Raw genomic sequence first — 12,741 nt, 5'->3', positions numbered from 1 at the left:
GTCCTTTTTACGCCTCTCATCCGCAGCAGAAGGTTCGGCAGCGGCGGGTCTGGCCGCGCACAGTGAGGGGGTTTGTGAAGCAAACGCACCTCGGGATCCACAGTCGCACTTGGAAGTTTGACGATGATGCGGCGGCTCCTCCACCGTCACTCCTAATGACAGATCTTTAAAAAAGCAAAGGCCAATTATATAGATTCAGAGTCGGTAATGAGCCTAAAACTGTTTGATCATTTCGGCTCCCGCTGGGCGAGCGAGAAGCGGATGAGCTGCCGCAGGGACCCGCCAGCACGAGAAGCGCAGGGCTCTGCTGCCTCTTTGTGGCGAAGGAGGTGTCACCACCGTGTGCCCTCTGTGCTGCTTGGGATGGAGGACGAGGGGCTCCTGCGGGCTGCAGGGCAGGCTGGGACCCCATCGGCATGGGACAGGCAGGGGCACAGGGTTCAGAGCCAGCTAAAGAGGCAAAACCCGGGCACCGAGGCTGGGAAGATTCTGGTTTCTGGTGCTCAGAAGTGAAATCGCACTTTTCCAAGGAAAACCTAAAACAAATGAAAGCAACAAAATTATGGAAATGGAGTGGAAATTTTGGCAGGTGCTTCTCATGGATGGGCAGGGATAGATCCTTCCTTCCTGCAGGAGAGACTCCAGCTGTCCTCTGCCAGGACATCTAATGGCCTTAATGCCCTGTGCCATGTTCCTGAACACACTGACTTCCATCAGCTCTCAGGAAGCAGCAGTGTGGGACAGAGCTTACAGGGCTGCCAGGCAGTGACTGCCAGCGACACCACCTCACACTGCACTCCTTTAGTGCTGTCAGTCACTGTGAAGCCAGGGATGTGCACTGTAATCCCAGGAATTGCCATTAATTGTGGTCACTCATGCAGGCTGGGGGGCTGCTGGGGAATCTGAGTTATTATGGAAAAGGCAAGGCTCAGCAGGAAACTGGGGAGCAAGTGTAAGTCCTGCGGATGAATGCGTCCAGCCGGAATCTGGAGCAAAGGACACAGGAAGGACAAACAAACTCAAAGTACAACGTGGGATGGGCGGAGCGGGGAGCAGAGCTGGCTCTCGGCAGGATGGACGCACCAGCAATCTTCACGGAGGCGGATTTTTACCAGCAGAATTTCGACCCTCAGGCATATCTGAAAGAATATTACAGCATGAGTGACAGCCGGGAAGGGGCAAATGTGTTTCTGACGCAAAACTTGAAGAGCCTGCACAAAATGTTCTCCTTAGGTGAGCACTCCCGAGGTGTCCGGAGCCGTTGGACGGTGCCATTTGCAGGGCTGCCCTGGGGCTGCCAACAGCAGAGCATGTGCCCCAACATGGAGCAGACCCTGTGATAAACTGACACACTCCTGCTCTGTTAAAAATATCCCTCTGCCTGCATGCATGTGTCTGTGCATACAGGGAATTGCAGCTGGAGCTGTGCCTGTTTCTGGGAACACCATCAAACCCAGCTGGGGGAGGAGGGTGTGGGGTCAGTGCCCCTGCCCCAGGAGCCGGCACTGCTCCTGCCACAGGCTCTGGACCTGCTGCAGGACTTGTCTCTGGGCTGGACCGTGGCCAGAGAGCCACAGGGGCTGTGCCGTGGGTCTGTGGCACTCGGGGTCACATTTCTGGGTTAGGGTGAGCACAGTCCGAGGGGCTCTGGGATGTCTCTGCCCTGGGGGAGGCTCTGTCCTCACTGGGATGGTTTTGCCCTGACTCTGCACCAGATGAGCTGAGAGGTGGCACCCTGATAGATGTCGGCTGTGGCCCCACCATCTACCAGCTTCTGTCTGCTTGTGAGCGCTTCCAGGAGATTATAGCCCTGGACTACACCGACCAGAACCGCCGGGAGCTGGAGAGGTGGCTGAGGAACGAAGCAGGAGCCTTTGACTGGGTGCCGGTGGTGAAATACGTCTGTGAGCTGGAAGGGGACAGGTGAGGCTGGTGTCCAACCACAGTGGCCATGGAGCCACAAGCACAGATGTTAAATAACCACGGAACCTTCCTCTACTTTTTTGTGGATTTCCTTGCCAGGGAGAAGTGGGCTGAGAAACAGGAGAAAGTGAGGAAGAAGGTGAAGCAGGTTCTGAAGTGTGACGTGACCAGAGCCAACCCCACGGGCACTGTGTCCCTGCCACCAGCCGACTGCATCGTCTCCACCCTGTGCCTGGAGGGTGCCTGCAAGGACCTGCCCACCTTCCGCAGCGCCCTGAGGAACATCGGGACCCTCGTGAAGCCGGGGGGGCACCTGGTGCTGGTGACCGTCCTCGGGGAAACCTACTACGCCTTCAACAAGCAGGTTTTCTCGTGCCTCCGCCTGGAGAAACACGAGGTGGAGGCGGCTGTGGAGGCTGCTGGCTTTGAGGTGACGTTCAGCGAGGCGCAGCCGTACACGGTGAGTGAGGAGTGCATGGACTGCCAGGGTACGCTCGGCCTGGTGGCACGCAGGCGTCCCTTCGTGGAGTGTGAGGGCACGGGGGGAGAACAGCCGTGAGCCTGGGCTCAGAAAGTCCTGCTGGTGTAACCCAACCCTTTATCTGGCACCAAGTAAACTCCTGAGCGCTCTAACCATGGATTTGTGTGGCACACATGGCACTGGCACTCCAGCAGCCCAGGCCTGAGGTAACCGTGCTGGCTCCCCCTGGCCCAGGGACAGGAATGGTGTCCCAGTCCCTTCCCTGCCATCCTTCCAAGCCAGCACAGAGCTTCTGAGAGGCTTCCCTCTCTCAGCTGTGATGTGCTTTTTGGAGAGCAAAACCCACTCCTATGGGAAAAATGTTTGGCCACAAAGGCAGTGAACTTGTCCCCACCCAGAACTGTTTGTGGGCAAGTCCTGCAGGCTCGCACCGAGAAGCTCTGGGGGGAAAGGACTCTGTGGAGGGCAGCAGCAGGCCCTGCACCCACCCAGCCCCCAGCAGAGCTGAGGGCACGTGCTGATCCTTTCAGCACACCTGTAATAAACAGTTGTTTGACCCAATGCTGCAGCCCTGGTGAGTGGTACCTGCCGGGCACTGGCACCGGGAGCAGGGCAGAGGGATTGCTGTTCCCAGGGCACCTCTTTTGCCCGCAGCACCACAGGCCAGACACAGTTGTCCCCCACGGTTTACGACCTGTGACACACCAGAGGTTCATCACACAGATACTCGAGCCCAGCCATATGTAATAATCACTAATATTTGCATACTCAACGTGCCTCAGTTCTCAAGAGGGTTTCTTTTGGGTAAATGGTTAAGATTTGTTGCTGAAGGTCCCTTCCAACACAAACCATCCCACGATTCTATGACTTTGCATGAACACATTGTCCTGGGTACCTCCACCAGGCAAGGAAAGCAAGAAAGCAAGCCATAATTATATAAATATACAAAAAAGCAAACAAAATCCCCTGAAAAAGTAAACCACCAAGAGCCTTTTCTAAAGTTGAAATTAGCAAGTGAAATTGGTTGAAATCTCCCAGTATTCCTGAGTGCCTGCACTTTAAGAGTGAAAACAAGACAGCTAAAATGGGGTTTCCCCCCCAAATCAAAAATGTTTCTAGTTTTCCACTTTGCTCCTTCAAAGAGCAAAAAAGGCACAAAACAGTGACACAAAAAGGACAACAGAATTCCAAAAGCGAGTCTGTGAAGCACCTGAAGTGGTTCCTGTTCTCTGAGCCAGGCCTGAGCCCGGCAGGACCTGCACGTGGAACGAGCCCTGATGGCACACGAGCGTCACACGCTCCCAGCCGAGCCTGAGGGGAGCCGGGGAGGGGAAAGAAGGCACAGCAAGGCAAACGAGGCTCCAGGGAAATTAAGGCAAAGTGGAAGTCCTGGCAAAGCGAGGTAATAACTCCCTTTCTGAACGAGTGGCTGTTTGGGATTTAACCAGGCGGACGCGATTAATCCAAATGGATATAAATTCTAGGTGCGGTGGCGAGTAATGGGGTGGAGAGAATGAACGGCACCCAATTAACAGGGAAAGCAGAGCTGTGCTGGGACCTAATGAGAAATGAAGGCTCAACTGCCCCCTCTCGAAATTCCTCCAGATGGAAAACACCCGTTTTACATCCCGTGTCTTCTGGGATTCCCAGGGGATTACAGTGGCTGGGGAGATTCAACGGCAGGGGCAGGGGAACCGCTTTCCAAAGTCCTTGGAGAAGTGAAGTCGCAGGGAAGGGCGCTCTGACGGGATCCAGCCACGGGAGCAGCTGGGCTCGGAGGGAGAGAGGGGTCGGGAGCCCCAGGAGGGGACACCCAGTGTATCACCGCAGCCCTCCCGGGATTCAGGGCCTCGGCGGTTTCCCGGTCTCCAAACAGCCCGTTTGGGGGTTTTTAACCTGCGCCCCGGGTTTTAACCGGCTGGCTCCGACCCCCTCGGTTTCCCAACAGGAATAACAGGGAAAGGGGGAACGCCCGGCACCAGCCGCGCGGTGTCACCGCCTGGACGCAGGTGCTGTCACGACACCGGGACACGCAACACATCCACGATTCCCTCGCGACAAACGGGGTTTATTGCCGGTTGTTAGTTGATTACAGGTTATCAGTTAATTCCCGAGGCCCGGGAGGGCGCGGGGCAGCGGGGCGGGACTCCGCACATCCCGTGTCCCCCGGGGAGGAGCGGGGCCGTCCCGCCGGGATTCCGCCCCCGAGGCCGCGGCCCCGTTCCCTTTCCAAATTCCCATTCCCGTTCCCTTTCCAAATTCTCATTCCCGTACCCGGCCCCGTTCCCGCTCCCATTCCCATTCCCGTACCCGGCCCCATTCCCGTTCCCATTTCCATTCCCGTACCCGGCCCCGTTCCCCGCCCCGCGCCTCGGAAGGGCCGTGTGCGCAGGCGCGGTCGCGCAGTGACGTCGCGCCGTCGCGCCCGCGCACGCGGAGAGCGGCCGCCGGAGAGCGCGCGCTCGGCTGGCCCCGGACTTGGCCATGGGGGCGGCGGCGGCCGAGGTGAACCGGACGCTCTTCGTGGGCAACCTGGACCCCAAGGTCACTGAGGAGCTCATCTTCGAGCTCTTCCACCAGGTACCGCTCGGGCCCCGAGCTGGGTGCGCAGGGGAGGGCGCGGGCGGGGCGGAGAGGCCTCGGCTGCCACAGCGGGCTATGGGGGGGGGGCGGGCGGGCTGGGCTACGGCGGCCGCCGCGGGACAGGGTTCGGCGGCGCGCGCGCTCGGCGGCGGTTCCTTCCCCCCGGTGTTTGTTTAACGCCTTCGGTCCCGGTGCCAGGCGGGGCCCGTGATCACCGTGAAGATCCCGAAGGACCGGGACGGACGACCCAAGCAGTTCGCCTTCGTCAATTTCAAGCACGAGGAGTCGGTGCCGTACGGGCTGCAGCTGCTCAACGGGATCAAGCTGTACGGGCGGCCCATGCGCATCCAGTTCCGATCAGGTACCCCTGGAGGGGCCGCAAATCACCCTTTTCCTGGAGGGAAAGTGAACTGCCGTCAGCTGCTCCCCAGCCTCCAATGGATTCGTGTTTCACTGGGCACATTTAGGTGCCTCTCACCCAGGGGCCCCTCACCTGCCTGCTCTGCTCACCTCACGCTCCTGTCCCGGTGCTTCCACCAGGGACCATCTGTCCCTTGTGGCTGGTGTAATCCCCTTGGCTAAGCCTTCTCCTTGGGTTGTTACTGATTATTCCTTCTGTACCCTTGAGATCTGTTCTAAATTATCACACGAGCACTAAAAGTCACATCTCGTGGTGGTTAAACGAGGCACGTGGTCACAATATCGCTGCCCTTTCCTGGTGGGAATTGTTTTGGAGACTTAGCCCATGTGCTTTTGCAGATCCCTTACAAAACTTGAGAGCAAATGAAGCTTGTGAAAGCTGTTGGTGTCCTCCACACCCGAGTTCCTCTCACTGGTGTTTGTGGGTCTCCTGAAATGTTTGTGTCTCCCCAGGGAGCAGGCATGCAGCCCAGGACACCAGTCTGTCCTGTTCCCCGCTCGGAGCTGCTGGTGCCATCCCTCCTGGAATGCCACATCCAGCCTCCAACTGCAGCAGGTACGAATCCCACCAGCGCAGGAGCTTGGAGTGGAGAGCGGCACTGCACGGCTTGTTGGCTCCAGCTTCTCCTCCCCAGGGCACCGTGGTCTGTCTCCCCTAGGGAGGGGACACGGCCGGGATGCAGATGCCCCTTGGACTGCAGCAGTCGTGTGTTTAATGCTGGAATCCCTGCTCTGTTTTCCCTGCAGATACGAGAGGGTTACCGAGGGCGCGGGGTTCCCGCCGAGCCTGCAGAGACAAGCGGTGGTATGTCCATGGCACACGCTCACGGGCAGCATGGGGTGGAGCTGCCTCCCCTTTTCGGAGTCCTTGTTTCCTGTTGTGATTGTGAGAGGTTGTGGGAATATTCTTTTGGAGCCTCAAAAGGACAATTCCAGAAGATCTGAAGCTCCTGGTATCCAGGGTGTCAGTCAGGAAGGCTCTGAGCTGTGGGAGCTCAGCTGTGGGTGAAGCAGTGGGCAATGGCTGTTCCGTAAATTCCCGTTCAGTCTTGCTTGTCCATCAACCCGTCCCATTCTCCTGGTATTTACAGTGTGATCGGGAGGCCAGCACAGGGTTTAGGTGTTTCTCTGCCCCTTCAAGCACCAAACTCACCCTCCCTTTCCCCTCTCCCCCTCCCAGATGAACAGCATGGCACGGCAGCAGCCCCAGTTCGGCAGCAAGTATGAGCATCCCAGCTTCGCCCCTCCCGCCTACCCCCACGCCTTCCACGCCCCGCCACTGGGCTCCCCTTTGCCGCGGCGCCCCGAGGGGCCAGCGCTGCGCAAGGGCCGGCTGGGCGCCCACCCCTACCCGCCGGACAGCCGGCACTTCGGCCGGGAGCGCTTTGGCCCCGACTACGGCCGCGGCAAGCGGGACGACTACGGCTTCGACGAGAGGGGCCACGACGCCGAGCACCACTACCGGGGCGGCCGGGACGAGCCCTATGATGACAGGCACCGGGACGGCTGGAGCCACGACTACGACCACCGCAGGGAGAGCTACAGGGAGGCCAAGTGGCACCCGTCGCGGCACTGAGGGACTCTGAGCGCAAAGCAAACGCGACCCGTTTCTTACTGAGTACATGTATAAAATGCCTTCCCCGCAAAAAACCCCCCCAGTGAAGTCACCTTTTAGTGTTTGTAAAAATACCAGCAGCCTAGTCCTGCCAAACTCTGGTCTCAGTTTTAAATGCGTTAACTCACACCTCAGGGCTCTTCATGGGGAAAAGAAAAACACTGTGATGGAGTGGGGGAGAAACTGTGGCTGTCAGTGCTTCTGGAGGAGAGGAGGCTGTCTTTGTCAGATGGGCAGGTCCAGCCTTTTAAGCAGAATAGAGGTAGGACAGATGCTGCCTGGTGTCTGCAATATTCCTCATGGCATTTTTGATACAGAATCAGAATCACAGAATGGTCTGGGTTGAAAGGAACCTTAAAGCTCATCTCATTCCAACCCACTGCCATGGGCGAGGACACCTTCCACTAGCCCAGGCTGGCCCAAGCCCCAAACAACCTGGCATTGAACACTTCCAGGGCTGAGGCATCCACAACATCCCTGTGCAACCTGTTCCAGTGCCTCGCCCTCACAGTAAAGAACTTTTTGCCAATATCTCGTCTAAACCTACTCTTTCAATTTGAACCCATTGTCTGATGTTCCCTTTGAATATTCCAATATTGCCTTGGAGAAGAGCATTAAAGTCTCCCAGGGGAAAGCCGGCGGGTAAACCCCCTCCTTCGGGGCGGGGAGCGCGGACCCGGGGCGGGGAGGAGCGCGCTGGGCTGCGCGCACCACCTCGGGACTACATCTCCCAGCAGCCTCCGCGGCGCGCCCACAGCCGGGGGAGCTCGGGCGGCGGCGCGGGGGCCGCCGGGAGGTGTAGTCCGGCGGCGATGCTGGGCGGCGGCCGCGCCGGCCTGGGCCGCCTGCGGAGCTGCGCCGGGCGGCTGTGGCGGGGCCGGCGGCGGGCGGCGGCCATGGCCAGCGGGGACATGGGGCAGCGCATGGTCTGGGTGGACCTGGAGGTGCGGGGCGGCGGCGCGGGGCGGCGGGGGGCGCGGGCAGGGCGGGAAAGGGGGGCGCGGGCCCCCCGGGCGCGCTGACGCGGCCGCTCGCCCCGTGGCAGATGACGGGCCTGGACGTGGAGAAGGACCAGATCCTGGAGATGGCGTGTCTGATCACCGACTGCGACCTCAACGTGTTGGCCGAGGTGAGGGGCGGGACGGGCCTGCCGGGCCCCGCGCCGCTTCCAGGGGCTGCGGGAACAAAGCATCGGGCGGGCGGCGGGGGATCCCCATCCCGGGAGCGCGGGGACGGGACCTGCGTCACGTTGCACTTCGTGTCTCCGGGCTGAAACTGCGCCGTGCTCTGCCTGTGCTTGGGACTAAACTTTTAGTCGCTTCTAAACTTTTTTTCCATTATCTTTTTTGTTCCATGTTTTTTTCCAGGGCCCGAACCTGATTATCAACCAGCCCGACGAGCTGCTGGAGAGCATGTCCGAGTGGTGCAAGGAGCATCACGGGAAGGTAAAAACCCTTCTCTGCCTTCGCCAGATGAGAATGACGTGTAATTCAGAGCGATCAGCTGCAGCACGGCCGCCTTAGCAGGGACAACTCCTGTGCCGAGCAGTTTGCAAGTCAGAGGGGATGGAGGACGGGAGACAGTATCATCCTTATTTTGTAGCAGGGAGCTGAGGCAAAACATTTTGCCAAAGGTCTCACAAGTGATCTGCGGCACAGAGCAAGCTGCACTCAGGAATCGTGCCTTCATCTTTAGCCTTCATCTTCCAGCTTGCCTAGAGCAGCCTGTGCTTTGCAGCCTGGTTTTTAATAAGTTGGAATAGCGCTGGAAGCTACTTCCTTGAGCTCAGGAAGCATCAGCACCACCCAGCAGCCCTGAGAGGGCTGGAGCAGGCAGGGGGAGCCCGGAAGGGGATCTGTTGCTCAGGGATGTGCCCCTGGCTCCTGTCCCCCAGGGTGTGATCTCAGCCTCCTCCTCCCATTGTGAGGTTGGGAGTTGGGGTTTGACTCCCCAGTCCTCTTGTGGAGCTGATGCCTTGTCCTGCCTCTGTGGGAGCCCTGGTATAGGCTGGGTTGGGTGGGTTCCTCCATCAGCTCCTCCCGGTGAATCCTCTTCCATCTGACATAAAATAATTCAAAGACTAATTCCAGATGAGAAGGGGAAGGTGAGGCTTGAAGGCCCAAGTAAGAACAGGTGCAGGATCAGTGCAGAATAGTCCAGAGCTGATGAAATGCAGATTTCTGCACACAGATTTCAGTATATGTGGGATTAAACAGGCCTGTAAACACTGGGATGTTATTTTTGCCTGTCCCCTCAGCACTGGGAACCTCGTGCATTTTTTCACCAAAAGCATCACTTTTGCAGCAAAAGATTATTTTTAGTTCTTAGGGCCACCAAAGAAAGGTTCCTCCTTGCCAGCAGCAAGAGAGCAAATGGATTTTCCAATCCCTGATGAATGAATTGAAATTTGAGTTAGTTTTCAATTAAGGGCTGAAGTTTCAAGACAGCCATATCCCTCCTTTCCCCCCCCTTCGGCATCTCACTCTCTGTGGGAAGGATTAGCAGGAGTTTGGAAAATGAATATTAATTTACTGTGATGGGTGCTTTTCCCTGCTCCAGTTGAAGATTCCAGCTCAGCTTCAGCTTGGGAGTGAATTGGAGATGGTAACACGTGTCCTCATTGCTCCTGAGGAGCTACTTATTTTTAATTGACTAAGAGAAGAGAAGCAATTAGAATATAGATGAAAATGCAGCCACATAATGAATTTTTTAACCACCACTTGGATCTGTCAAGTAGATTTTTGCAGCACAGTCATGGAAATATATAGTGTAGCCAGATGGAAATAAATCACTGAGAACACTTGGAGAAGATTTGACATTTAACTATTGAAAAAAAAAGAAGGGAGGAATTTTTCTGATTTATAGGAATCTTGATAAACACTTAAGGCAGGATCCTGGTTGCTTGTGTTCACTGACACCTGCTGCTCTCTGCTGGGGAGGTGAGTGCCTCTCCTGAAACAGGGATGTAAAGGGATGTAATGCTCTCCTGGGTCACAGACGGGCAGGTGGATAAATGAGGCCTCATGTCTCAGTAATTGAGAAGAGCTTCGAGAAAGAAATAAAAGGCCCAACCCTCACAGGAAGGTCAGTGCTGCCAGGACTATATACCTGCCTTGGTTTTACTTGCCAAGCAGGAGGTTCCTGGGGAGAATTGAGGCTGGGGGTGTCCCAGAGAACAGAAACATAGTTCAAGAATTACCTGGGGAACAAACTGCACTTGAAGGGATGACCTTTTGCTGTAGAGTTAAACATTTACTTGAGAACTGGAGCGTTCCTGACAGTGTCTGTGGCAGGGTGTTTCTGATTTATGACTTGGCTCTTTTTTGCAGTCTGGCCTTACTAAGGCTGTGAAGGAGAGTAAAATCTCATTGCAGCAAGCAGAGTACGAGTTCCTGTCCTTCGTGCGGCAGCAGACACCCCCAGGGCTCTGTCCTCTCGCAGGTGAAGCATCTTCTTTCTTAACAACAACAGCTTCATCCCTCCTGCACCCCCAGCTGGATGCAACCACCTGCTGACGCATGTGGTAGGGATGTGCTCGTGCTATGCTGCACCTTTTCCTCACTGGGCATCCAGCCAAAGGCCAAATATGGATTTTCCAGGTGTCCTGCTACCTGTAACTGTGTTCAGAATGTTCAGATACAGTCCTGGGATGGGTGCTGAGTGAAATTAATACCAATGGCCACTTTCACTTGGCAGAAAACCCGACGTTCGAATGGTTCTTTGATATTTATCTGTGTGACAGAAATTGTGGGAGTAGTAACAGAGGAATTACTAGAGGTATTAGTATTTAAACCCCGTGTGATCCTGCAATGAAAATCTGACAAACCTTCACAATCATATTTACTAGAAAATGGGATAAATGAGCTGCTTGTGAATGGCTTTTCCTCCCCTGTGATCTCTCCCAGCTCGCTCATCCTGCCGCTCGTTTCCATGTCGCTCTGTAGCGTCTTTGAAGAAACATCTTGTTTTGTGTCTTTGTAGGTAACTCTGTTCATGCAGATAAGAAATTCCTTGACAAATACATGCCGCAGTTCATGAGGCACCTTCATTACAGGATCGTTGATGTGAGCACTGTCAAGGAACTTTGCAGGTAAGTGTTCCCCCAATTAAGTGGTTTGAAGGACACCCTGGGGATGCCTGTTCGTGGTGCTGGGGCTCTGCGGTTCGTAGCAGGGGGACTCGCAGAGCTGTGGCTTCTTTGGGTGTCAGTGGAACCAAAATCCTTTCACCACATGTAACAAACCTGCAGCAGCCAGCAGACATGGTTTTGAATCCCAGTTTCCTTTCTAATTTTTCCACTTGCAGGCGCTGGTATCCAGAGGAATATGAGTTTGCACCAAAGAAGGCAGCTTCTCACAGGTGAGCTTTGTGCTCCTGTCTGTGACACAGCAGGGCTCTGGAACCAGGCTCTTCTGGAGCAGGATACAGGGTTCCCTGTTTCAGCATCCTGAGTCTGATGCAGGTGGAGGCTGTGTGCTTCTGCTCCCTGTCAGACATTTGTATCCTCCTGTCTGAAGCCTGGATAGTGTAGGGAAAGGGATTATTAAAATCCAGAGAACCAGAAGTTTCCTTATTCCTTCAGTCTCTTAACAGGGGTTTATCTGCCCTTGTTTTGAGGCAGAGTTGGTCACAGAGACACTAAAATTGGAGAACTGCAAATGGGAAGGTGAGAGTCTGACAGGTATACCATCCATACACATCAGTTTGGTTTCCTGCAGCCTGGAAGTTTTCAGCGGTGTTGGGATCCAGGTGTAGCTGGAGGTGCACACAGGTGCCTTGAAACCTTCCTTAATTCTCTTTCAGAGCACTCGATGACATCAGGGAAAGCATCAAAGAACTCCAGTTCTACAGAGACCACATCTTCAAGAGGAAAACGGATGAGAAGAAAAGGAAACTGATTGAGAACGGGGAGAGCGATAAAGCTGCCAGCTGATTCCCCCTCCTGCCACGCCGCCCCAGCACACACTTAGATGCGTCTCCCGGTTCTTTTCTGTTTGCCAGTCTCTCGGGAAGCTGCCCCCTGGATTACCTTGTTTCTTACCAGCTGTTCAATGCAGACGGAAGCCTGAGTTGCTGCTGCTTTTCAGTTTGAGCGGGGAACCGACGCGCTGGGCCTCGGCAGCGCCCGGGGCCGGGTGTTCTCGGTAAAACACGCTGTTTGATACTCCTTGCACCTGGTTTTAGGTGCAGTCTTTCACGACACAATAAAAAAGGTCTGTTGAAAGATGGTGGTTTTGGACAGCCTTTCTTTGGTGCTCGCCATACAGTCAGGTGAACCAGCTGCTCCTGGGTTTGGAGAGGAAAACACTCTGGGAAATTACCATCTGCCCTCACTGGAATGGTGTGGGTGCCAGTCCTTCATGGGCATTTAACAAGAGCGGGTTGGTCAACCTGGAGGAGACTGAGGGGAGACCTCATTGGGGTTTGCAGCTTCCAAAGAAGGGGCAATGCTCTCAGGCACATGGTGGGATCTTTGGGGTTATCCTGGGCATGGCCAGGAGTTGGACTTGATGGTCCTTGTGGGTCCCTTCCAACTCTGGATATTCCATGATTCTTTGAGTCCTTATCAATAAGGCAGCTGCATCAGACTTTAATCTTCACTTTGAAAGTACCTGCCCTGTAACTCCCCTGTTTTCAAAACACACTCATGAGAGTAGGAACCACAAAAAGATTCCATCACCCAAACTACCCCATGGTTGAGCTTCCAGAGGAAGCATGA

General features: G+C 55.6%; 3 protein-coding genes across 5 annotated transcripts; all 3 read left to right on the top strand.

Moving 5' to 3' along the window:
- The first annotated feature begins 1,011 nt into the window (after positions 1 to 1,011).
- NNMT (nicotinamide N-methyltransferase) lies at positions 1,012 to 3,658 on the top strand. Of its 2 annotated transcripts, XM_051812375.1 has the most exons (4): positions 1,012 to 1,233; positions 1,716 to 1,923; positions 2,023 to 2,383; positions 3,643 to 3,658. In XM_051812375.1, exons 1-4 carry the CDS (start codon positions 1,074 to 1,076, stop codon positions 3,646 to 3,648), a joined length of 735 nt encoding a protein of 244 aa, XP_051668335.1. In that variant the 5' UTR covers positions 1,012 to 1,073; the 3' UTR covers positions 3,649 to 3,658. The 2 variants fall into 2 exon arrangements, with proteins under 2 accessions (XP_051668335.1, XP_051668334.1); XM_051812374.1 differs by lacking the exon at positions 3,643 to 3,658 and having other exon boundaries at positions 2,023 to 2,556.
- Positions 3,659 to 3,662: 4 nt separating this feature from the next.
- RBM7 (RNA binding motif protein 7) lies at positions 3,663 to 7,553 on the top strand. Of its 2 annotated transcripts, none has more exons than XM_051812376.1 (6): positions 3,663 to 3,806; positions 3,889 to 4,984; positions 5,186 to 5,348; positions 5,861 to 5,963; positions 6,155 to 6,212; positions 6,588 to 7,553. In XM_051812376.1, the coding sequence occupies exons 2-6, from the start codon at positions 4,889 to 4,891 to the stop codon at positions 6,981 to 6,983; spliced, it is 816 nt and encodes a 271-aa protein (XP_051668336.1). In that variant the 5' UTR covers positions 3,663 to 3,806; positions 3,889 to 4,888; the 3' UTR covers positions 6,984 to 7,553. The 2 variants fall into 2 exon arrangements, with proteins under 2 accessions (XP_051668336.1, XP_051668337.1); XM_051812377.1 differs by having other exon boundaries at positions 3,680 to 3,806; positions 4,010 to 4,984.
- Positions 7,554 to 7,827: 274 nt separating this feature from the next.
- On the top strand, positions 7,828 to 12,246 carry REXO2 (RNA exonuclease 2). Its single transcript, XM_051812378.1, has 7 exons — positions 7,828 to 7,966; positions 8,068 to 8,151; positions 8,390 to 8,467; positions 10,352 to 10,463; positions 11,004 to 11,112; positions 11,328 to 11,381; positions 11,826 to 12,246. The coding sequence occupies exons 1-7, from the start codon at positions 7,835 to 7,837 to the stop codon at positions 11,953 to 11,955; spliced, it is 699 nt and encodes a 232-aa protein (XP_051668338.1). The 5' UTR covers positions 7,828 to 7,834; the 3' UTR covers positions 11,956 to 12,246.
- The last annotated feature ends 495 nt before the right edge of the window (positions 12,247 to 12,741 follow it).

Source organism: Manacus candei, unplaced genomic scaffold (genome assembly GCF_025592945.1).
Source record: "Manacus candei isolate 608988 ecotype Guabito, Panama unplaced genomic scaffold, ASM2559294v1 h1tg000086l, whole genome shotgun sequence".
NCBI classification, from domain to species: Eukaryota; Metazoa; Chordata; class Aves; order Passeriformes; family Pipridae; genus Manacus; species Manacus candei.
Note: the sequence above shows the minus strand (reverse complement) of the source record. Positions and strands in the feature narration are given on the sequence as shown.